Consider the following 26,016-nt stretch of genomic DNA (forward strand, 5'->3'; position numbering starts at 1 on the left):
AATTATTTCAGCAACAAGTCTGAGAAACAGAGGAAAGTTAATGGAAATGTAATTCAGTCCGTTAAAAAAAAATCTGGTTCAGGTTTGATTATTTTTATTTAATTTCCCATATTCAGAGAAAATTGGGAAGATGCCTGACTTTTTCATTTAGTGACATTTTAATGCGTAAACAGTTTCATTTGGGAAAATTTAACGTAAACAGTTTAAATTGGTAAAATTTAATGTGTTAACACTTCAAGCTCATAATATGAATCATTCAAAATAATGAAACATTGACATACAGTCAAAACTTGCTTAGTATGTTGATCTCTGATATCTTGATTTTCCTGTAGTGTTTCACTTTTTTTCCCTGTCCTGAATTTATTCCTTTTGTTTTTATATAAAAAAAAATCCATTTATGTTGATTTTTCATCTCCATATTTCGATATTTCGCTGTATCAAAGTCATATTCCAATCCCAGCTCTGCTATTAAATTTCACACATTTCCTTTATAGTTTATGTCGAACTGCAGGTCAAACTGAAGTTGCAAAGTTTTCATGATGGTTTGGGACATGTCAATAGATTAGCTGTGCGTGTCAAAATAACAAACAGTTAAAATTGGAAATTATTAAAGTTGTTTGTTTATGTTTTAAATGAAGTCATTTACTGCCCAAGAACGATTAGGGAAGAGTGGTTTCGGGCTTATACTAAAAAATAGGGCAATTTTAGAGAAATTCAACGGAGTCGTGAATGTGCTGTGATATCATCATTGTTTATTATATCATTTGGATGTGCTTGTTTTATATTTGTTTTAGTATTATCAATAAACTTAGTCAAATAACATATAACATTCTCACAAGAAATTCAAATGTTTATTTCCATAATAAGTTTGCTGTTTTCACGACTGAAAAATATTACATGTTTGAACAAGGTGAATGTAAATATCAGTGAGAAAAGAATTCAGACTCCAATGTGTTTTGTTTTGGTGCTTCATTTTTTGTATTTCAGATGTATTGAATGTTCTTACAAACCAACACAACTAACACATTAGCACAAACAATGACTCAAGGATATTTTTTAATTAATTTGTTTTAAATATAGATCTGGGAAACAAATATGTCTAAACATGTGAGGAAAGTATGCTTCTTTTTCGATTAGAAAGTAGCTGAATTTGGACCTCTGCTAAATAAGGTGAAAAGGCCCTGTGTTGAGGTGTTGATTTGTACTCCATGAGACAGGGTTGGTATACAATATTGATCGTGAATCGAACGATGTAGCTAATCCGATTACTTGTTATCTATAACTGACCAATAGTGCGAATGAAGTCAATAATGTATGACCATAAGGTTTACAGTTGTAAATTGAATACCAGCCAGAATGTGGCAGATCTGTGGTCTAGTTGTAACACACTTGACTGTAAATCCAGGGGTCACAGGTTCGATTCACCGCTGCAACACTAAAAAAATACTAATTGTCTTCTGGGAGGGCCATTAAATGGTGGTCCCGTGCGACAGTGCTATAAATATCCAACCAAATATCAATGATGTTCTCAAATCTTTGGTGTCAGAAAGTAAGAAATGAAGTAAAATTATAGCTCTGACAGAACATCATAAAGGAACTAACAAAAGCTTAATGACCCTTCTGTGACAAAATATGCTGAGAGGCAACAATCCCATCCAGCCTCTGATGGTCAGATTATGCAAATGGGATTGTACTGTGCCCACATGATCTAAAACATGACAAACATTAGAGTAACTTGTGATGTAAACCTTCATGCCATCTGAAATGGTAATTTGCTTGGGGAAAAAAAGCATTTAAGGTTCAAGGCAAATTTGTTTGCCTAGAAAGGCATTTTCTGGTCAGTGTATTATGGCATTCAGAGACTGACTTACTGTAAATGACTGGGTATTAGACGCACTTTTCCCCCTCAGATTTCGATGCAAAAAAATGCCTGCGTATAATACCAAGTAACAATTTTTTTTAACTTTTTTTCTGAGGTCAAGCCGAGAGTTTGTTTAGATTTATGTAGAAAGGGATATGTTACTCGCGTCATATTGATCGAGTATATATGGGTTAAAACGGCAGTTGAAGATCGGGATACGGTATATCGTAAGACGTTTTTAATTTCAACAAAAATATTTTTCTATTAAAGTTATTCAATATTATTTTGAATAATAAATTGAATTGAACAATAATCAAACTTGCATATAAAAAAGCAAAGTTGGGCACTGTCAGAATATTTTTGTCAGTTGTACGAAAAGGTGTGAAAAACTTGACTGCCTTAACCTGTTTAACATACCAATACTACAAACTGTTGCGATAATGGTCTTGTTTTTTTCGCACTTAGTCACGTTCTTTATTCTTTTTTGTAGGTGTTGACATTTTGAGAATGATTCCGTACAATATAAGGTTTTTGCATAACTAAACTTTTCATTCTCAACAGTATGGTTGTATGGTTTTAAAGATAACCATCGCCATTTTCACGAAAAAAAATTTTTTGTCACTGTCAACAAACATGGTGGCCCAAAATGCCAGACGATTATGACATTTTTTCTCTGCGTCTTTTAACCAAAAACATAGATTAAAAGTTTTTTTCTCAGACTTTTCACAGGTGTTTTTCCCTGCGTCTAATACCCCCTATCATCTTATACCCAGTCATTTACGTTACTTACATTCACTTCAAAGTGTGTAAAAGCAGGTACATGTGCACTAATGGAACGGCCTTTAGCCACACTTATAGGTTTAGTTTCCCAAGAATAATTTTATAAAATATGGTTATCAAGGGTGCTGCAGATCAAATGCCATCCCTCATCTGATCTTGTTTTTTCAGTCTGTCAGTTACATTTCTCTAAGAACAGAAACTCCATTGCAGAAGATACTGCTATATTCTAATCATAATTTATAATAGATTTCAATTCTAATTCATAATTGTTTAAAATATAAATAAAAGTATTGATCACATTTTTTGTGATTATGCTGTATGAATGGACTAGGGCAAGGGAACAAATGACCAAGAATCTTATGCATGCTTCATGGAATTTGCCCTCCTGCCCTACTGCGTTCATACAGCAAAGACGAAAAAAAAAAATGCAATCAATCCTAAAATGGCCATGGGTTTACACTTTTGAACAAAGCCAACAAAAACTACAAAAAGGCCATGATAATTTTTTTTTTCTACAAAAATAGACAAGCTAGATGTTCAAAGAACCCAACTGTCTAATACTAAGGCTTTTTGAGTGTTTTATTTTTTAGATGGACTGATGATCTCGCATTGCAATGACCTAAAATTGACACCATAATTTCAAATTAATACTCTTTTTTTATTCTTTCAGCAATTTAAAAACTCACAGTTTCTTTAATCAGAGTTGACACTGACATTGACAATTTCACTTACATAATAGAAAGCCTGGGGACACCTTAGAACAAAGACATAATATAAGTTGATATAAGTTGGGTTAACGCTTAAATGTACTAACTTCATTCAAGAGGTTGGTGCAGAAAACATCATGGTGGTGCACAAAATTAATGTATGTTAATATGAACAAAACAAATAAATATATTTTATTTTTTTTCTAATTGTTAATTCCAAGAAAGAAAATTTTTAGACAAAGAATCCATGCTGGAGATTTATTCATCGAACAGAAAGAAACTCTGCAAAAATTGAAATTTAAAAGCACTTTATTATTTTTGTACAATTTAAAAATTTGAGGATATACTACAATACTTCTAAATATAAAATTGTTACATAAATCCTGAGCCCGAACATTTTAATAGATTTGTGAAAATCAGTTCATGTTCTCGATTCTTCTACCAAATAAATATGTTCCAAGAAAACCAATAACGCCCAGCCATTCAATATAGTTAAATAGGACGAAATGGTATAAAGCCTCTGACATAAACAAAATCTTGATGAATAAAACAAGACCAAATTCCCAGAGAAAAATATCGTGAAAAATCCCAGATCCATGAGATTGTCTTTTCACACCAATATCGTCATGCTCAATACCGGAAAATAAAGCTAACATGACTGGATGCACAAAGAAATAACGACCAGAAAATAACCTTATATCTCTGAGCAAGGGAGTTAACTTCTTCACTGAATAAAAACTGAAAATGAGCTCTTACAACCCTTATATGAAAGCAAATGTCAAGTGAGGACAATATATACGGGCATATGGCATATAAGTTTTTATTCGATATTTTTATTTGCCCACAATTGTATCTTATGTTTTCTCTTATCAAAAAATAAAAGATAAAAATAACCAAATAACTCTTTTTTTCTTTTTAAAATACTACAATCTGAATGGAATAATAGACGTTATTTTTCTCTGTCCTAAAAACACAATAAACAAGAGCTCTATGGAGTATATTCCAGTGCTCCTCTTTTTTTCAGATGAATAAGGGTCATCACTTGACAATTCTCAAATCCACGAGTGTGACCCCTTCTATACATGTGTACCAAGGTTTTTTCGTACATCATGAATGTTTTATGAATTATGGCCAACTCTGACAACAACATTTCCTCGGATTATTTCACTCCCAACACAGACAAGCTAGAAGTCTAATGCCAACAACATCCCAAAATTCTAACCTTGAGATAGTAGACGAGCAGTTCGTTAAGGGAGGGGTCGGCATTCAGGTTGACGAGGAAGAAGCGACTGTGTTGAACCTTGATCCCCTCTGTCTCCACGGATACACCCATCTCCTCCAGCGCTTGGTGACGCTCCTGTAACCAAGAGGGTGGAAACATGATACACAGAAGAGACTTTGAAGTATTGTATGCAAGATTTCTCCCTGAAGAATTATTCTAGGAAATACAGCATACAATCTTTGGAAGGAATTGAAGTTTTATAAACAAGAAAGAATATGACCGAACTGGTACAAAATAAGCTGTGGCATTTAGGGAAGCCTTCAAAAGATATGGCATTTATGATACATATTCTCCTCACATACCAGTTGTATCTGTTCGGTCTCGGCCATCTTCTCCTCCCAGGTCTTTCTCATCTCCTTCAGCAGTTTCTCTGACTCTTCAAGCTTCTCCTTCAGATCCGGTGCCTTCAGGCTCTGAAGAAAAATAAATGAATATAGGAAACAACAAAATATGGAAATAGGTTATTGTTAATGATATATATGTAACATTGTCAGCAAAATAAGACATATGGAGGTAAAAATAACTTCTTTTTTTCACAGGTTTTGTGCCTTATAAGTAGGTACTATATTACGTCATTCTATAGTTTCTCTTATTCAACTGTACACATTTGGGCCAGCTTAACCATGAGCAAACAACAAAACTAACTCAAGTTAAAAAATTCAGTTGAATGGCATGAATGACACCTGAGCTTCCTTCAACTTTTAATTTAACAAATTGCTTAATAAGGGCCACAACTCACCAGAAGTTCCTTCAAGGACCACAACTAACCTGAGGTTTCATCAAATCTTTCTGTAACAAATGTTTACAAAGGGCTAAAACTCCGCTGAGCTTCCTTCAACTCTTTCTTTTACAAATTCTTACAAAGGGCCACAACTCACCAGTTTTTACTTAACTCATTTTGGAACAAATGCTTCTTGAAGCCACAACTCATCTGAGCTTCCATCAACTCATTCTTTATCAAATTGTTACAAAGGGCCACAAGTCGCCTGAGCTTCTTTCCATGTATTTGTGAAAGAAATGGTTGACAAGGGCCATAACTCACATAAGCTTTGTTCAACTTTTTCTGTAACAAATGGTTCCCAAGGGCCACAACTCGCCTGAGCTTCTTTCCATGTATTTGTGAAAGAAATGGTTGACAAGGGCCATAACTCACATAAGCTTTGTTCAACTTTTTCTGTAACAAATGGTTCCCAAGGGCCACAACTCGCCTGAGCTTCTTTCCATGTATTTGTGAAAGAAATGGTTCACAAGGGCCATAACTCACATAAGCTTTGTTCAACTCTTTTTGTAACAAATGCTTCCCAAGGGCCACAACTCACCTGAGCTTAGGGCCACAACTCACCTGAGCTTCCTTCAACTCTTTATGTAATGTATCCACCTCTTCTCTCAGTTCTCGTATAATCCTGGCATTTGGATCCTCGTTCACGACAGCATGGTTCACGATTCTCTTTGCTCGGTCTGCGTACCGCAGAGTGGACAAAGTCTCCTCGTAATTGTCTGCCGCTGGACTAATTGTGGCTACCATGACTGTCCGACTGTTCCCACCTAAGTTATCCTGTGATAATCATACAAAAATCAACATACCTATGAAGGTATTTAGAAAGGTCATAAAGAAGGCCACTGTAATATAAATAGAAATTTTAACATCATGTTCTTCTATCAAAACTTAAAATGGAACAATTGAAATGCTGTCATATTTGTCCTACCAAACCGCAGCAAAAGTGAAATCATTCAGCCATGCACATAATAAAAAAACATGCTATTTTCTCTATTCAATAGTCAAGAGGAATGTCAATATGCTATTTATGTTAAACTCTTTCCTTAGGTGTGAGTACAAAGTCGGGATATCATGTCACTAGTAAAAAAAAATGTCTGTAAGATTCAGATAGTGTAGGACAAAAGCCGCCACAAAAAATACCTCCCAACTATATTTGTATTATAGATGAATGAAACTCCCCTGAACAAAATCCAATCCCTGCAATATTTGCATAGATGGACAAAAAACAAACAGATAAAATCCCAACCTATCAAAATTTCCTACGATGACCAAAGTCTTGCTACCAACTTTTCCGGATGGATAAAATCCCCCTTGACAAGATCCCAACCCACCAATTCTAACATAGATTTACTTAAATCCCAGTCTATTTTATTTAAAATCCAAAGTCACCAATATTTTCATAGATGGACAAAATTCTCCCAGGGGAATTCTGTCCATCTCCTATGCCAGGTAACAGTAATAATTACATATAAAAGTAATGTTGTAGTTAGCATTTCACGAAGTTGAGTTGAATCCCACCTACCTTTAGAAGCCATGTGAGTACAGAGTCGCGGTACGGCACAAACTTATTCTTGCTCTTTCCCGACTCAGCCAGGGCCGAGATTACAAGACCCAGTGTGGTTAGCGACCTGAAGATAAGGACACAAGATTATTGGTTGTGGTTTATACTACATTATTTTAGCATGATTGTGAAGAAAGCTACAAGCTTATATGATTTCCACTGCATCTGTTTTCTAGTTAAAATCCTATAGTAATGGTGCCATTTTAAAGACGTCAACAAAATGTGCTGCTTGAAGAATGCAAGTCCATGACTTCTTGAGTAAAGCCCAGTGGTGGTTTGGAGGATGAATCAACAACCAAATAGCATTATCATCTGTTTTGCTTGTTTAAGATGAAATCTTCAGGTTTATCAAAGGCCAAAATTTAGGAAAGTTTTACTAACGAGAAATTGTATAAGTCAATTGAGCTTTACTGTTCATGTCAATGCCCATTTCAGCCCTGCTACAACTGGCTACTCACTTGTTAATATTACTGCCTTCCCTCAGTCTGTCCCCTATGGCCCCTGTTTTCTGAGCCCTCTCTGACCCTGCCAGATCCACAAGGCTCAGCTTGCTCACTTTCTCACCAGACACCTGAAAACATACAGCAATTGTTTATAATGCAATGTGATTGGTATAAAAAAAAAATGTTCTAAGTGACATAACATAAAGAAGCAGAAAACCCTTGTTGCTTTCACAAATTGTATAGGACCACTCACTGTCATTTTAGTTACTGTTACAAGGATTAAAATAAAAACAAACCTAGATTAAGGAATGTTTGGCATGACAATCCCCTGCTGTGCATCTTCTGCTATTGCACTTATGTCACAGTAGGGGCCAATTTCCTGTTTATTAGTTTATTGGCTCAGGGCCATTTAGGGTCCATTTCAATAAAAAAACACCTTCAAAACTGCACAGCAGGATACTCAGATCAGAGATCTGATAAGACAATTAGGCAATTAGATTAAGATCAATACCACAGAGTTTGTGTACAATGCACATTGTTTTTGTTTTTTTTGGGGGGGGAGGTGGACACTTATAGAAGGATTAAACTAGGCTTTCAACAGACAGCTACAAGACAACAGACACAGTTTACGTAGATTTCTACCATCATATAGGGGGATTTTCAGTGATCACCACTTATCCCTCTGGCGAAGGCCTGAATTATTGCATGGTTTACTTTTTAAGCATTTTATTTCCCCAACCCCGCCCCACTGAGGGATTTTACATTGTGTATCTGTGACCAACTGCAGGATTAACATCCATATTTTTGTCAGCAGGGGAAAATGTAAAATGTTTGGACTGAGGATTTAAGATAAAATGAAATGTTTATGACTTTGATCGCTTTTATCTTCATAAACAAATCTTATTCTTATGTTGTTTTTACAAATTAATTTTTAAATTTAAAATACAAATAAAAAATTATAAGTTCAATAAAATTTGTTTGCATATTTTTCATTTTTTTTATTTTTGACAATCTGACAGTGACAAGTTCTTATTGGATAATGTTCACCAAAACTGTCACATATTACAGCTGCCTTGAGTATTATCATAATTTCACCCTTCATCTGTGACAATGTCCACCTCACACCATGGGTGTCATAATGCTCGTCATACCCACAATAAAACACCCATTGTTCAATTAGTTGTCCATCATTTGTAATCATTACAACTAATTTTGTCCCTTAGGGCATTCGACAAGTGTATTGTCCCGGAATTTAAATATCATGACGAAATTAAATGTTGTTTTGTTTTTCCGACATACATCTTCTTTTGAATTATTTAATTTTTAAAAACCCCAACAAGAAACGCTTAGAAAATATCTTTAATAATTTTAAGGTGCTATAAACATTATTAAAACATTCCCAATTTTAATAAGACAAGAAATACACAGAAAGCACAGTCCTCAGGCAGAACACACTACAAAGACAGCTCAGTGACACCTTCAAACAAATTTCTCTCGTAGACAAGAAAAAATGTTTGAATAAAATAAATCATTAAATCATGGTCACATCCATCACAGTAACTGATCTGTGTTCACGTAAATTGCACGTATTTGAGCAAGAAAAGAATTTTTACCCGAAAAGTCGTAACATAAAATTGAGGCCCTGATGTGATTTTTCAAAGAATTAAAATGCCGATATGAATAATTATAAAAAAAATACAGAGCGACTTGTACATTAGAACTCCTAGCCCCAGTTTAAGGTTAAATAACAGGCTTAAGTAACTTATTTCAATAAGCTGAAATACGTTCTAAAATTTGATTTTGAATATTAATGAAAAATAAATTTACTATTTATTAAAGATTATTCCTATTGAAAGTGTAAAAAACCTTTAAGAAGTACAATGTAAATATAACGCAAACTATAGAAAAAATAAAAATAACTTATATATCTTAATCCTGTTATAAGAGACTTAAGAATTAAGTTTCAAGAAATTGGGGCCTGTTCTTCTTAATAGTATTTCTTTGAAGATTTCAGTAATTAAAAATTAGAACCATTTAAATGTGTAAATTCTTCATAATTAAGAACGGCAGATCACAAACTGACATTGCTGATAAATTCTAAACCTGAAATATTTGAAGATATGCTCATATATTTAAATAATACAAGTAAAACTGAATCAGTTGTCACAAATCTTGTTAGGAATGCTGCAGATCATAAGCGTATCCATGAGCAATGCCAGATTTGTATGTTAACAACGATGATGTTTACAATTTTGTTAACTTTCACATTTATTTCTGAACACTCAGCCCATAGTCTTATTGAGGACAGTATGAAGTTCTTCCTACATGTAAACAAGTGTTTCAAATAGATTTCTTTTCCCTAGCTTTAATGTTATTTTTGACTTTTGACAAGAAACCAAAGTTCCAATTCCCTACAAGTACAATATACAGAGCATTTGTTACAAAGGCTCTGGTAAAGCATATAACTCCTGCTTTCCTTACATTGAGTTAAAGCCAGCTTGTGTTGAGCCCTTGACTATCTCTAAGGTTGAAGACTTTTCCCACTTATTGCTATCAAAGACAAACAGTCTCAGTCAAGCAGAGACTTCCAGTTCCATACATCATGTACAGTCAAGCAGGGACTTCTAGTTCCATACATCATGTACAGTCAAGCAGAGACTTCTAGTTTTATACATCATGTACAGTCAAGCAGAGACTTCTAGTTTCATACATCAAGTACAGTCAATCAGAGACTGCTAGTTCCATACATCATGTACAGTCAAGCAGAGACTGCTAGTTTCATACATCATGTACAGTCAAGCAGAGACTGCTAGTTTCATACATCATGTACAGTCAAGCAGGGACTTCTAGATTCAAACATCATGTACAGTCAAGCAGAGACTGCTAAGTACATACATCATGTACAGTCAATCAGAGACTTCTAGATTCAAACATCATGTACAGTCAAGCAGAGACTGCTAGTTTCATACATCATGTACAGTCAAGCAGAGACTGCTAGTTTCATACATCATGTACAGTCAAGCAGAGACTTCTAGATTCAAACATCATGTACAGTCAAGCAGAGACTTCTAGTTTCATACATCATGTACAGTCAAGCAGAGACTTCTAGATTCAAACATCATGTACAGTCAAGCAGGGACTTCTAGTTCCATACATCATGTACAGTCAAGCAGAGACTGCTAGTTTCATACATCATGTACAGTCAAGCAGAGACTGCTAGTTTCATACATCATGTACAGTCAAGCAGAGACTGCTAGTTTCATACATCATGTATAATCAAATTTGAGTGGCAATGATACTGATAATATATGCATATATTTATTGTGAACTGTATATTTGATGTATTGAATTGAGACTGAAATAATCTACTATATACTTTAAGCATATACTTCATGATTCTGAAAAATCTCTTTCTGAATGATTTTTTACTAATTATATATATATATATATATATATATATATATATATATATATATATAAAATCATCAGGGAAGGATTAAATTGTACCAATAATAAATTTATATCAAATAATTCAGGGAGGGATTGAATTGTAAACTGTCATGAGAAGAAAGTAAAGACAAATGATTTATGTGGTACAGAAAAAGCCATGTGTCACTCAAGAGTTTCATGAAGAAAGGCCTCAAACAAAAACACAAAAATCTGTCAAAACATTTCACCCATCAATTTAAATCAAGTGTCAATTACAGATCAATTGTCTTATTTTTTACTACAAAACACACCAATGAGTAGCACATTATCACCATAAATAAACTGATCACCACCACTGATGGACATGGTGTTTATTGGAGTTTTAAGTAACTGGACTTTATCAATGATAAATTTACATGTCATTTTGTGATTTCATTTGAAACAAAGGAAGGGAATTTTTATACCAATAAAAAGCGCTCTTAAATAAATGTTAAATTGATCATATTGTGAAGAAACTGCTCATAACAATTTTGAAATTTTGTGCAGATAGACATTATTTATTCTGTTTCCAAATATGGCAATTATCTTCTACACAACTGTACTATTAGTGCTATCATGTTCAACCGAACTCCATGGAAGACCCAGTGCTCAAAGACGAGCAAACAACAGACTACGGCGGGATGTTACAACCCCAGAAAACTCCCATGCTGATGGTGGATCTGATGCTATATTTTCACACCACCAAGGTCATGACTTTCAGAACTCAGACTTTCAAGGCTATGACCCCCACACTGCAGATGAACATGCCAGTGAGAGTGGTCATGAAGAGACTACTCCTGATTCAGAGTCCAGCCACCAGTCTGAAGACTATCCGGCAACTACAGAATCAAGTCCATCCTACAGCGAAGGTCATGAAATGCCTGTTGCTATGAAAATGACTGGACATGGACCTGCAGAAGAGGCACCTGTTGCCATGGAAATGACTGGACATGGACCTGCAGAAGAGGCACCTGTTGCCATGGAAATGACTGGACATGGACCTGCAGAAGAGGCACCTGTTGCCATGGAAATGACTGGACATGGACCTGCAGAAGAGGCACCTGTAGCAATGACTGGACATGAACATGGAAAAGAGGCACCTGTTGCCATGGAAATGACTGGACATGGACCTGCAGAACAAGCACCTGTTGCATTGACTGGACATGAACATGGAAAAGAGGCACCTGTTGCCATGGAAATGACTGGACAGGGACATGTAGAAGAGACACCTGTTGCGATGACTGGACAGGTAGCTGTAGAAGAGGCACCTGTTGCCATGGCAATGACTGGACATGAACCTGGAAAAGAGGCTCCTGTTGCCATGGCAATGACTGGACATGAACCAGGAAAAGAAGCACCTGTTGCCATGGCAATGACTGGACAAGGACTTGTAGAAAAGGAACCTGTTGCCATGGCAATGACTGGACAGATACATGTAGAAAAGGCACCTGTTGCCATGGCAATGACTGGACAAAGACCTGTAGAAAAGGCACCTGTTGCCATGGCAATGACTGGACATGAACCAGGAAAACAGGCACCTGTTGCCATGGCATTGACTGGACAGGGACATGTAGAAGAGGCACCTGTTGCAATGGGACAAAGACAAAGTAATTATCATTTCTTTATATTTGAGGAGAAAGGTTTGAAGTTTGAGAAATTCACTTTGCCAAACAAATTAATATTTCAAAGTAACAAACAATTTCTATGCTGTTTCAGCCAACCAGCGTCCCCCACCAGTGTGGAAACAGGGTTCCCAGGGCCCAACAGCAGCAAGCCCAGGGCTTCAAGGATCAGCAGGGCCCAACAGGAGACCCCCTACGTGGACCGGTGGGGCTGGAGTGGGAGGAGGGGCTGGTGCGGGAGTCGGTGTTACATCAAGTAGTACGGGCCAGGATATGTTCTCCAATATGCTAGAGATGCAGAGAAATATGACGATGCAGATGTACAGTCCTGAGTACGGCAATCTTTTGTATCAACTGTTCATTTTTAAGTTTTCTCCCTTATCATTATGTTTTATTTCAACAGAACTTTTTTTTCAATTATATTCAATTCCATCCATTTATATTGCATTATCCATCATTATATTGTCCAATTAATTTGTTTACTACGACATTTGCCTTATCCTTACTGCTTTAAAATTATCCAATGAAAAGCTATACTTTATTCACTGCCCTTGTTTTAAACCAATGAAATGTGTAGTTAGAGGTCCCAGAAGCAGCGCTTACAGATGATGATGCCAATGAAAAGCTTTACTTTATTCATTGCCCTTGTTTTCAACCAATGAAATGTGTTGTTTCAGGTTCCAGAAGCAGCGCTTACAAATGATGCAGCAGTACTGGAACCAGTACATGTCAGCCATGGGTGGTTCAGCTGCTGGGTCTGGTAGCTCAGGAAGTTCTGGGACACCTGGTGGGTTTAGGTTTTATACTTTTTTTGTAATTTCATAGGTCAAAAATTGTAAAAGTTGTAATTGTAAATTAATTGTAAGAAAACAGGGTGGTTCATAGCATTACAGTTAATTGGAAAACAATAATGGTTTAAGTAATATGATTGGGTTACCTCACTACCCCATTGTCAATTTAAACATTTTGAATAATAAATTGTCCTTGATTACCTTATTATTTAGATTATATCAATTTCCATAGCCACTCTTTCCTTTTCCAAAGTATAATAATTATTCATGGATGTGTTCTAGGTATGCCTTTCCCGTACAACCCAATGATGGGTATGGAGATGGGCGACGGGCTAGGAATGGGATTGGGCGATGGGATGGGAATGGGAGACGGGATGATGAAATACGCCTTCATGGGTAAATATGATTTAAGATCTTTTAACAGGTTTTTAAAAAAGTCTAGCAGAAATTTGAAATTATTTTTATTTCATGAATTATGATTAAATCGTATTCAATATAACTCTTAGAAGCGGGAATTACATGAAAACTGAAAAGAATGGCTTCATAACCATGAACATTTATGTTGTAAAAAATGAATGCTATTATCTACACCATACATTAACTTCTTAAGGAAATAATTCTTGTGTTTTATTCTAGGTGCAAATCACCCAATCTGTCAGCAGAGCCCGAACAGTCAGATGTGTCAGATGGCCAAGATGGGGATGGGAATGGGCGACGGTATGGGAATGGGCGATGGAATGATGAAATACGCCTTCATGGGTAAATATCCTAAATAATGATTATCTACCTTTGTGATGCTATTATAAATGAGCCAATTGTTCCTTACTTAATAAAAGGTTGAATAAAGAAAAATATTACTCTATTTGTAGTTTATTTATTTCATGAATAATAAATAGGATTGTTTCTTCCGGGACAACTTATCTTTTACTTAGTCATATACAATTTTCTAATTAAATCCATAGCAATCAAACTTATAATTCAAAGTGAAGACAATGATATATATCAATACGACTTACTGAGTGTTTCTATTACCATGCCTCTAAATAAAATTAACATTCCTGCATGTTTTCTAAGGCAGTTTTTTTAAACTCTTGCGTTTTATTCCAGAAATGATTGCTTTTATGGACACCACACATTTTAAATTTACTTCTCTGCATGTTTTTATGGCAATAACTGTCTGTTTTATTCCAGGTGCCAACCATCCAATTTGTCAGCAGAGCCCTGACAGTCAAATGTGTCAGATGGCCAAGATGGGTATGGGCATGGAGGGCCCATTCGGGGAGATGGACATGGAGCCCGGAGAGATGGACATTGAGGGACCCATGGCAATGCAGCTGCTACAGAGCCTCAACATGGGACGTGAAAACGTGCACCCACTTCATCATGAAATCACTCTCAGCAAGCCGGTACTTGCTGTTCTTAAGCAACGGTTTGGAGTCAATGGTACTCAAGATATCAAATCTAAGTCCAACGATCCCCAGTTCCAAGCTTTCATGTACCAGGTACTGAAAAAAAGTCATGAAATCGCCCCTGGTGAGTTTAATGCCAATCTTACAACAGCTGATGTAGCATTGATTGTACGGTCACTAGATGCCAGTCCCCCGGCCAATCAAATGGTAGCATCAAGCGACCTCAACCAGGCAACCTTAGGTGCCACACAGAGACAGGGGACCGTCCTGCACATTGACACTGGGTTTGGTGCAGGCAAACCAAGCTGGGCTCCACTTGTGGTTCAACCACCCGGAGCTGTCCCTGGCCAAGTGGCACAGCCGGGCACTGCAGAAGCCCTCGTACATAATATTCTAGGTATGCTAGCTTTGTTTATTATTTTTATCAACACCATTAATTTTCATATTTCATTGATGTCAATGTAGATTATATAAGGCCACATGTGTGACACATTAGCAGAAAATAATGAATATAATATTAATTTTTATGCAAATTCACTCAATCATGTTTTGGACTCTCATAGCATGTTAAAATATTAGAACTTTTTAAAATTGTTTTTTTGTCTTGTCCTCAGAAAAACACTCGTTGCCCTAAATAGGAATTGACAAGCACTTAAAGGAAACTAATAGTTGAAGAATATGAAAATGGCTCCAACTGGGTTCAAATCTCAAATAGTGTACAATTCCTGTTTACAGGTTCTTCAATTCCTGCGAGCCAACATGGAGAAGGAGGCGAAACTGGAGAGAGCTCAAAACAATCAAACATGCAGTCAAGGTAAATCCAATATTGTTAAATCAAGTAATGATGCTATATTCAAATATTGGTTAATAAGTAGCTAGCTACATGGATTTTTACAAGAAATCATAATAATTAACAAGTAATTGTAATCCATAACTTAATGTCCACAAGTGAACCTTTTTTTTATCTTTAACGTATCTTTAGCTCATTAAAGCTTTCAGGCACAATATCACAAAATCAAAATGTTGTAAGTATAATATAAGTGAATGAAAAAAGCAAACCATTTCAAAAACATGTTTCTTTATCAATTTTAGAGGAGAGGCGGGTGAAAGAAGACCAGTTGTGAATTTTGGGGCCAAACAAATAAGCAGCACAACTCAAAAAAGTACATCAGTCATTGGACAATCACCACTGGTAGCTGGAAAATCTGTAGGAGGAAACGCTGGTTCCTATGCACAAATGGTACAAACTGGTACCCAGCAGACACAAGTTGAACCACAGACCAGTGCACCTGCCCAACCAATCCCCCCGCCAACCAATGCATACTCACAGGACATAACTATGGGGAGTAAGACCGCAGGTCAAACCATACACAGTCCTGGACAAGACATTCTCAACAAAGAGACAGGTAAAGGACTATCTAAAGATGAGAAAACAAGGAATCAGAACAATTTAATTGCTCAGACAAATGTTAGTCCAGCAACAAACACAAACATGGGTGGATCAAACTTTCGAAATCAAAATGGGGTTCAGGCTGATCCCAATTCAGCAATACCCACAGGCATGGTTGGATCCAATATCAACAGTCAGGGTGGTGTTCAAACTGTCCAGAATTCAGCATTACCATCTGGCATAGCTGGATCGAATATCAACAGTCAAGCTGGCTTTCAAAATGTCCAAAATTCAGCAGTACCAACAGGCATAGCTGGATCAAATATCAACAGTCAGGGTGGTGTTCAGACTGGCCCAAATGCAGCTGTTCCAGCTGATAACAGACCTATAGGACTTAAAGAGGCTGGTATATACCCTGGGGCTAATGGCAGTGTTCCTGTCGTAAAAAAGCAACTGTCTCGCTACTCCAGCTCAACAGTCTTTGCCATCGCAGCTATAGTTCTGATCGCTCTTGCAATTATTATTGGACCAATACTTTGCATGCTGTGCAAAATGAGGGAAAAGAGGGAAGAGAAGCAGAGAAAGATCAGGGCATTGAAGAACAGGGAAGTTTCAGAGAATAATATCATTGAATCAATGATGCTGCAAGATCTAGGTGATAAAGATAAGATGAGGTATGTGGTAAATGAGGGGGCAGAAGGGGCCACAGGAAGGAAGAGCTATTACAGTGACATTTACCAAACTATCGACCCAGAGCTGGAGCAACTCAACAAAGTGGGAAGAACTTCGCCCACTGGTCGTCTCCCTTGAAAATAAGCATGATTTGGAGTTGTCTCCCCTGATGAAAATAAACTGCATAATAAACTTGAAAAATAAAATAAATGTTCATAAATATATGAAAGGAATGTGTAATAAAACAGTTTCTTAACATGATGTTGTGCTGGCTTCTAGCAAACTTGTAAAAATTGTAAATATTTGTAAACCTTTGCATCAACAGACATCAGATAATGGTACTTACAATAAAAGTAAGCAATACTGTGTAAATTTGAAACTATGTCTTATTTTGTTACACATGACCCATTAATAGACTTTTTTAGAAATAAATTCAGTGCTAAAATATTGTTTGTCTCTTATATTCTTCCAACATTTCATGGTAGCTGAGATCAATTTGCCCCCCTTATCAACAACAGACAGGTCAAATACAATGGTTACATTTTCTATTGTGATGCTTACCAATGACAGATTAAAGCAAACAAAATCAAGGATAAACCCTTTTCTATGATAACTTAACGGATCTTAAAGAAGGCTTCTTTGAGGCTTATTTCGGAGCATAATGACTTCAATATCCCATATTTTGGTTTCTAAGGCGAGTGACTTTTGATTCTATTCAGACATAAACAGAAACCATCAACACAAATAAACAAGATGGATTGTATTCAAACTTTCTATTCATCAATCTGAACATTGCAAGTGAAATGGTCAATAAAACTGTTCAGTCTCCATATGGGTCTGTGTATGTGTAATTAGTTTTTAATTGACAAACAAATGGAGAATAAATTGCCTTAAATTAGCTCAAAGAATCTGTCCATTGTGCCAAAAGTGGACAGTTTACCTCAGGTGACCTTAAACATCGAAATTGAATCAAATTTCATAACAAGCTTGTGTTCTTAAGACTTGTCTTACCTCGCTCTAGACTGAAAAATTTCATTGCAAAAGTTTTTGACCAAAGAAATTGAATCAGTCAGTATATAATTAATTCTTGGACATTTGACATTAACGATATAGAAAATCGAAATTAAAAATGGATTTTTTCAGTGAAGTTATAACCTAAATAAGGTCAATAATTGCTAAATAACACAAACTCAAAAACAAAATAAAATATTTTGATTGGATATCTATTTCATATTTTGCGAAGACAATATTTTGAAAATACAGTAACAATCTAAAATATCAGTGTTTATTTCATTTTTGTCAAGGATTCATCACTAAGCTATGGAATTAATGCATCGAAAAAAGCGTGTAAACTTTGCGGTTGGGGTGGTGCTATATTTACAACTTGTGCTAGGATCCTCCGCACCCACATGCCCAGCCAAGTGTTCTCCTAACTGTCAGTTTGGATCACAGGGAGAGATGACAGAGGCTAAATGTACGGACATACATATACCTACGTTACCTAACAGTTTACTAAGACTTGCAGTAAGTGATGCTGCTGAATGGGAGGTCCCTCCGTTCGGAAAGTTCGAGGATTACATGCTTGCTGGAAAAACTGAGCTCCATTCTTTGATGATTAAGAACTATAAGATAATCAGGCTGGATGGTGAACCATTCAGAATCTCTCAAGAGTTAAGACTATTGGATTTAAGTAATAACTTAATTGAAGAAATCAGTCAAGAAAACTTCGTTGGACTTGGAAAACTGTTGTATTTAAGTCTAAACCAAAACAAGCTACAAATAATTGGAAACTATTCCTTCAAACACTTAACGTCACTGACCGAATTACACATTGTACAAAACAATATCCACAACATTGGGGAGAAAGACTTTTCAGGTCTGGTGAACATTGGAAAAGTGGATTTACAATTCAATCATATCTCCTACATCAATCCAAATGCATTTCAAACACTACAGACTTTAGAAGACATTAACCTCAACCACAATGCCTTAACAGGCTTGGAAGCAGGAGTGTTCGCAAACCTGATGAATCTAAAATCAGTGAATCTACAAGCAAACTTCCTCCACTATCTGGACCCAGCTTCTATGATGGGAACCAGCTTGGTGGTCCTAAAACTTTACCAAAATGAGCTGACACATGTTCCCACAAAGTTCCTGAGGGAGGTTTCCAACCGCAATCTGACAGTCAATCTCGCCAAAAACAACATCACCGAAATACCTGCCGGTGCATTTGATGGAGTCATTCTTGGTAATTTAACATTATAATTTTATGTTTTTCTTTCAAGCAAAGGTTTTGATTTTATAATATTTGTTCCAGATCTTAAAATAAGCAAATCATCAGAATAAGTGATGGTGATCTGTAAACCTTTTGTCTCATTATAACCACATTAGAAATTCATTTTATGAAACTGAAATTAATTGTTAATTGAAATTTGTTAAATTTAATTATTTCTGTTCTTTTTAGATACACTGTATTTAGTGGCAAATAAGATTCATCAGATTGATGGAGATGCTTTACAAAACAGTTTCATCAAGATGCTTGATCTGCAGCAGAATCTTCTAGAACATTTCCCAGAATCCTTAGAAATCAGTCTCAACCAATCAAATACAGTTTTACTGGCAAATAATCCCTGGTCATGTGACTGTGACATCCAATGGGTGAAGGTTTTGTTAAAAGGCTCAGCCAATCAGGAACCAACATGCACAAAGCCTATAAACTATGGTGGTTCAAAACTTACCGATGTTATCAAAGACCTTAAATTAATTTGCAATGAAAATATAACGTCTCTACCAGTCCCGACCAAAGTGCTCCAAGTTCCACCAAGACACATCTACATTACTCCTAAATTAGACAAGCAACCATCGGAAACAACATCACAAACGACAACTGCAACAACAGCATATATAAGTACACCACTGACGACCAAGAGTGAAGGGGAATCACTGGACATTACTGGAATAGTATGTGGTGTGGTAATAGGAGTTGTCTCTCTTACAGTGATAGTAATACTTGCACTAAAAGTGTTGGTCTTCCAGACAAAAGTCTGGCCGGATCCTGTGTTATTGGTTAACAGGGAAGAGCTTAACTTCAAACCGTACATGAAATATGCCCCACAAGAAAACATTTGGACGGTTGATGTATAGCTTATGCTTGGTGCTGAAGTGTTTGTTTTATGTTATGTTTTTTTTGTGTGTTTTTTTTTTCTTTTCGGTTATTAGACATAGTATTTTGCATTCATAGTTAATATGCTAAAAAGTATCTGAATATTTATTTTTTGTTAAAACCAATTGGGTATTCATATGAATATAATTATGTTGGTATAATGTGACCTCAGTTTTAATTAAAAACAAATCAGGGAAAAGTACTTAAATATGCTTTTCAGGGAATTAAAGCCAGTAATATATTCTATGTGTATGCTTTATAAATAATCTTATATCAGCTTCAAGTATACTTCATAATGAATTAATGTTTGTTTTGATTAATAAAGATTTCAAGCAATTATGTATTTCGTTTTAGCTATAGATATGCAACAGTTATGAAATTACAAAATAAACTAGAACTGTAAGCCATAGGCTAACGAATACCCCCCACCCCTCCATGTCTAGGTTGTTTGCCCTGGAGTTAGGCCGGACAAAGCTAATTTTGCCTACAAGGGGAGATAACTCCAGTCAGGGTCATGTGACCTGTACCAAATTCACAGAGGCGAAAGTTTACAACATGGCCATTAATTTCTGAAAGTTTGATAAAGATTTGTTGAATAATAACAAAGATGAATCCCGGACAGGGCTTATTTTGCCTACTTTAACACATCAAGGGGAGATAACTCCAGTCAGGGTCATGTGACCTGTACCAAATTCACAGAGGCGAAAGTTTACAACATGGCCATTAATTTCTGAAAGTTTGATAAAGATTTGTTGAATAATAACAAAGATGAATCCCGGACAGGGCTTATTTTGCCTACTTTAACACATCAAGGGGAGATAACTCCAGTCAGGGTCATGTGACCTGTACCAAATTCACAGAGGCGAAAGTTTACAACATGGCCATTAATTTCTGAAAGTTTGATAAAGATTTGTTGAATAATAACAAAGATGAATCCCGGACAGGGCTTATTTTGCCTACTTTAACACATCAAGGGGAGATAACTCTGGTCAGGGTCATGTGACCCGTACCAATTTCACAGAGGCGCAAGTTTACATCATGGCCATTAATATCTGAAAGTTTGAAAAAGATTTGTTCAATAACGACAAAGATGAATCCCGGACAAAAAAAAAACGGACGGACAGACGGACAGACGGACAGACAGACAGACAGACAGACAGACGGACAGACGGACAACCCGATTCCAGTATACCCCCCCCCAAACTTTGTTTTGGGGGGTATAAAAATAATAACAATCTATACCTTACTTAACTTACTTCAGTGGGTGCATACTTATTTCTTTGCTTTTTTTAGCCATTCAAGGGACATAACTCAAACAATTATTCAGGCCAGAGTGACAGACCTTGCTATCAGTGATGTTCCGATTATAATTATAAGTTGATAGGTTGGGCCTGAAATCGGCGACAATCGATTGTTTTTGGTCATGATCGATTCATTCGGCAAGTTGTTTTTCTTCTTTCCGCTCGTAATATACTTTTGCTTTATTTTTCCTTTGAGTTCATTTATACATTTGAACGAGTTCAGTTATTATCCATATCAGTATGGCCAAAAGCAACAACAACACTAATAAAATAAGCATGGCTAAGGATTACGAGTTATTGAACAAGAATAAAACTACAATTAAGGTATTGTCAAAAACAGAATGTACTATCAATAATCAGTTACTTGGAATCGTTTATCGATAGTCAAACCGGAACTGATTCCCTACACTGCTTGCTATACATGCGTGTAGTGTCTGACTGGCAGCTCAAATGAGTTTGATGTGAATATCTTGAGCACAGTATCAAATATTTTGAGAAAAGTTAAAAGCTTATATAAGACAATAAAGACAAGGGCTACCGTATTTTCCCGACTATAAGGCGATCCGCTTATAAGACAACCCCCTAACTTTGCCCATGAAATCTGGTGTTTTTGTCTCAACTCGTTTATAAGACGGGGTCGATTTTTAAAGCAAATCCAGCACTTGAAATCCACCAAGTCTGTGATAATGTTCAAGTTAAACAGTCAATTATCAACTAAATTTGTTCATTTGCTTGGGATTATTGATTTTTATTTTCCGATGGTATGGTATGTTTGAACCAGCCTAGACCCAATTTTAGGAGTTATGTGGGTTCATATGGTATTTGATTGACCTATTTTAATACAAACCATTGCAGTGCATCTCTGATCTTTACACAGCTCGTGCTGTGACGTCACAAATTGTGCTGTTTGATCTGCAGCCGACAAACAGAACACATTCCATTACATGTGTTAATGAGTTAAATTTTCGTTTGTTTGGATTGCAGATGATGGGACTTAAATTTTGAGAAATAAATAACCATTGATGATTGCGGATAAATTAATGTCACGATTAATGAAATGTGTATTGAAATCTGCCAGTTACATGTATGTGCATGATATATGCAAAGCCTTATAGTAAGGAAAAAGTAAGTTTTATAAACGACATAGAAAAAAATGCATTTTTTAAATTATTTTTTGTCAAAATATTTTAATTTTAAAGGTGACAAAATATGTCTCCTGTGAAAAACAACGTGTTTGGACCGATCGGGTGTTCATCATAGTGAAACAAAGCAGATAGTCGTCTCAATCCGATGGGTGTGATCGTGTCACTTTTATTGGGGTGTCATCAACAGACAATAAATAAGTCAGTTGAATACCTTATGTTGAATATTCCTGATTATGACTCTATTCTTTATGAAATTCTTATAGACTCGCCTATAAGACGGGCCCCCTACTTTAAAGTTAAAAATCGGGACCAAATTTCCCCGTCTTATAGGCGGGAAAATACGGTACATATCATTCTCTGTAAGAAAGACAAGCTAAACATCCATCAACCCCTATAGGAATGATTTCAAAACGTAGGGGTTGATTTTAAAACAGTCTTCTTCAAATACTGATAGATGTTTTTAGGTCTTAATTTGATATAGCTTTTATTTAAGGTAACAAAACAATATTCATCAAGTACTCACAGATGTTTTCAGGTCTGTAAGCGTCTGGGTGACAATGATGTTGAAGACAGCGTGTGATCGACTACTCTCGCTGTTCATATTGGTGGCCGCTACCGTCCGAGATTTGTTCCCCTCATTCATTAAATTGTTTATGTCCTGAAAAATTCCATTTCCTATTTGATTCTTTACAAAAATATTGAGCTTCAGACAATTATGTTCAGTTACTATGTGATAATGTTGATGTAATCATCATGTTCATGCTTCTACGGTATGCTATTTGTCTTAAGACAAAGAATAAAATAAGAATATCTTGTTTAAAACATCACAAAATGGGTGACATTTCCAAATCTTTGATATTTAGTACTGTGTACTACTATACTACTATATCATGCCTCCAACATAAATGATGCAACGCCATTGGTCCGGGACTGGTCACGTGGTGACCCCATATATTTCCATATTGGGTCACCAAATTTATACTGTACCAAAATGGCGTCTTAGTTATTATTCAATGAATAATTAAACATGTAAACAGGTTGTCGACGTGATATATACGTTACGGTGTTAGTTGATAACCCAATATGGGAGCTTCGCTTTGCCCCATAACTTATAATACCTAAATGCTATGGTACATGATGGAGTGTGTCTGTCAAGGACATTACTGCAGGCAAATAAACCATGCTTACCATTAACACAATAACAAATTGCTGACTCTTGCAATTATATCCTGGCCCCAATTTCTCGAAACTTATTAAGCTTAACAGGCTTAAATAGCTTATTTCAATTAGCCAAAATACATACTTAAATTGAATCTTGATAAATGAACAAGAGCTGTCACAGAGACAGCGCGCTCGACGATTCCGCCGCTTTTCAGTGTAAGGATTGAAAAGTTTTGGCGAAACATGCATGGATCGCTGTTAGATTAGATTTCAATGCAATACATGATGTGCGGAGATATTAACATAAATGTGGTTACTCGCAAAATTTTAACGAGAATTTGTTAAGGATAATAAAGGGCCATTATTAGCAAAACACAGTTATCTAACTTGATTATTCAATTAGGTTGGGTGGTTGAATACCATTGTATAAAGTCTCAATGCAATACATCAAGTAGTTACTGAGATATTATCCTATGTGTGCTAAGATGCAAGACCTTAACCAGAATTTCTAAGTTGCATAATAAAGGGGCAAAAATTATATAATATGAAAGATAGAGTTATCTAACTTGATTAAATAAGAAGGTTAAATGGTTGGGAGCCTGTGTGTAAAGTTTCATGCAATACATGATGTATTTGCTGAAGCATTGAATAAAAAGGGGCCATTTTTTAATTTAATGCAAACTAGAGTTATCTTACATGGTTATTTAAGTAGATTGGATGGTTGATTACCATTTTCAATGTCTCAATGCAATTCATCCAGTAGTTGCTGAGATATTAACCTATGTGTGCTTACATGCACAACCTTAACCAGAATTTCTGAGTCGAATAATAAAGGCCTATTATTTGCATTTAAATGCAAACTAGAGTTATCTTACTTGGTAAATTAAGTAGGTTGGATGGTTAAGTACCATTGTATCAAGTCTCAATGAAATACCTCAATCAATTGCTGAGATATTTAACTATGTGTGCTTGCACGCAAAACCTTAACCAGAATTTGTAAGTTAAATAATAAAGGCCTATTATTTGCATTAAATGCAAACTAGAGTTATCTAACTTGGTAAATAAAGTAGGTTGGATGGTTGAGTACCATTGTATCAAGTCTCAATGCAATACCTCAAGTACTTGCTGAGATATTAACCTATGTGTGCTTGCACAAAAACCTTAACCAAGGGGTGACGCCGACGCCGACGCTTGGGTGAGTAGTATAGCTCTCCTTATTCTTCGAATAGTCGAGCTAAAAATTGTTTAATGAGCTTTTCGTAATGATAATTCCTATCCAAAGTATAAAAACTCTTAAAGAAGTAAATATTACGCAATTTATTGTAAACCAAAAATAGTGAGTTTAGCTTAATCCTGTTATAAGGGACTTAAGAAGTCGGGGCCTGAGGCTTTTCTCAAGCAACTTACACTGTACATTTATTGAAAACTCATCAAATAGAAACTGAAAGTAAATTTTCCAAAAATTAAACGATGCTTGATTTCTCCATTCCAAGCTTCTCTCGACTAGGAAGTGGCTGGTCTTTATGTCTCACCATCGTAGCTTTAGGCGAACATTTACGCGAATGTTCATTACACTTTTAACCTTATTTGACTATTCTATATAAATCTTCATTCCAACTAAAAGTGATCAGTTTCACGAACATGTTCAGTGTTATTTTTAACTAAGTTTGAGGAAATATAATCAGGACATCATTGAATTGGAAATATTAACAATTAGGAATTCAGCATTGAACTTTAAGAATTTTGTTATTGATACTAGGGAGTCAAACTAAATGACCCACAGGATGCCATAATCAAGGCCAGTACCTGGAATGCCTTGACCACAATGGTTGACAGTCTGTCCATGTACAAGCTCAGGATGCTATTGACATTGACAATTATAAACATAATCACCTTGGAGGACTTGACCACAATAGTTGACAGTCTGTCCATGTACAGGCTGAGGATGTTATTGACATTGACAATTATAAACATAATCACCTTGGAGGACTTGACCACAATGGTTGACAGTCTGTCCATGTACGGGCCCAGGATGTTATTGACATTGACAATTATAAACATAATCACCTGAGAGGACTTGACCACAATGGTTGACAGTCTGTCCATGTACGGGCCCAGGATGTTATTGACATTGACAATTATAAACATAATCACCTGGGAGGACTTGACCACAATGGTTGAAAGCCTGTCAATGTACAGGCCCAGGATGTAATTGACATTGACAATTATAAACATAATCACCTGGGAGGACTTGACCACAATGGTTGACAGTCTGTCCATGTACAGGCCCAGGATGTAATTGACATTGACAATTATAAACATAATCACCTGGGAGGACTTGACCACAATGGTTGACAGTCTGTCCATGTACAGGCCCAGGATGTAATTGACATTGACAATTATAAACATAATCACCTGAGAGGACTTGACCACAATGGTTGACAGTCTGTTCATGTATGGGCCCAGGATGTTATTGACATTG

General features: G+C 36.1%; 1 protein-coding gene across 1 annotated transcript in view; it reads right to left on the reverse strand.

Annotated features, from left to right (window-relative positions):
- The window catches only part of LOC128205519 (kinesin-like protein KIF13B), a 142,316-nt gene that overhangs the window by 59,802 nt on the left and 56,498 nt on the right, over window positions 1-26,016 (reverse strand). Inside the window, exons 7-12 of the mRNA XM_052907230.1 lie at window positions 22,897-23,031; window positions 7,428-7,540; window positions 6,931-7,036; window positions 5,973-6,185; window positions 4,933-5,043; window positions 4,571-4,705 (exon numbers count right to left, since the gene is read on the reverse strand). Of these exons, the coding sequence (XP_052763190.1) occupies window positions 4,571-4,705; window positions 4,933-5,043; window positions 5,973-6,185; window positions 6,931-7,036; window positions 7,428-7,540; window positions 22,897-23,031 (813 nt within the window). The remainder of the gene's footprint in view (window positions 1-4,570; window positions 4,706-4,932; window positions 5,044-5,972; window positions 6,186-6,930; window positions 7,037-7,427; window positions 7,541-22,896; window positions 23,032-26,016) is intronic.

This window comes from Mya arenaria, chromosome 10 (assembly GCF_026914265.1).
Source record: "Mya arenaria isolate MELC-2E11 chromosome 10, ASM2691426v1".
Taxonomy (NCBI): domain Eukaryota; kingdom Metazoa; phylum Mollusca; class Bivalvia; order Myida; family Myidae; genus Mya; species Mya arenaria.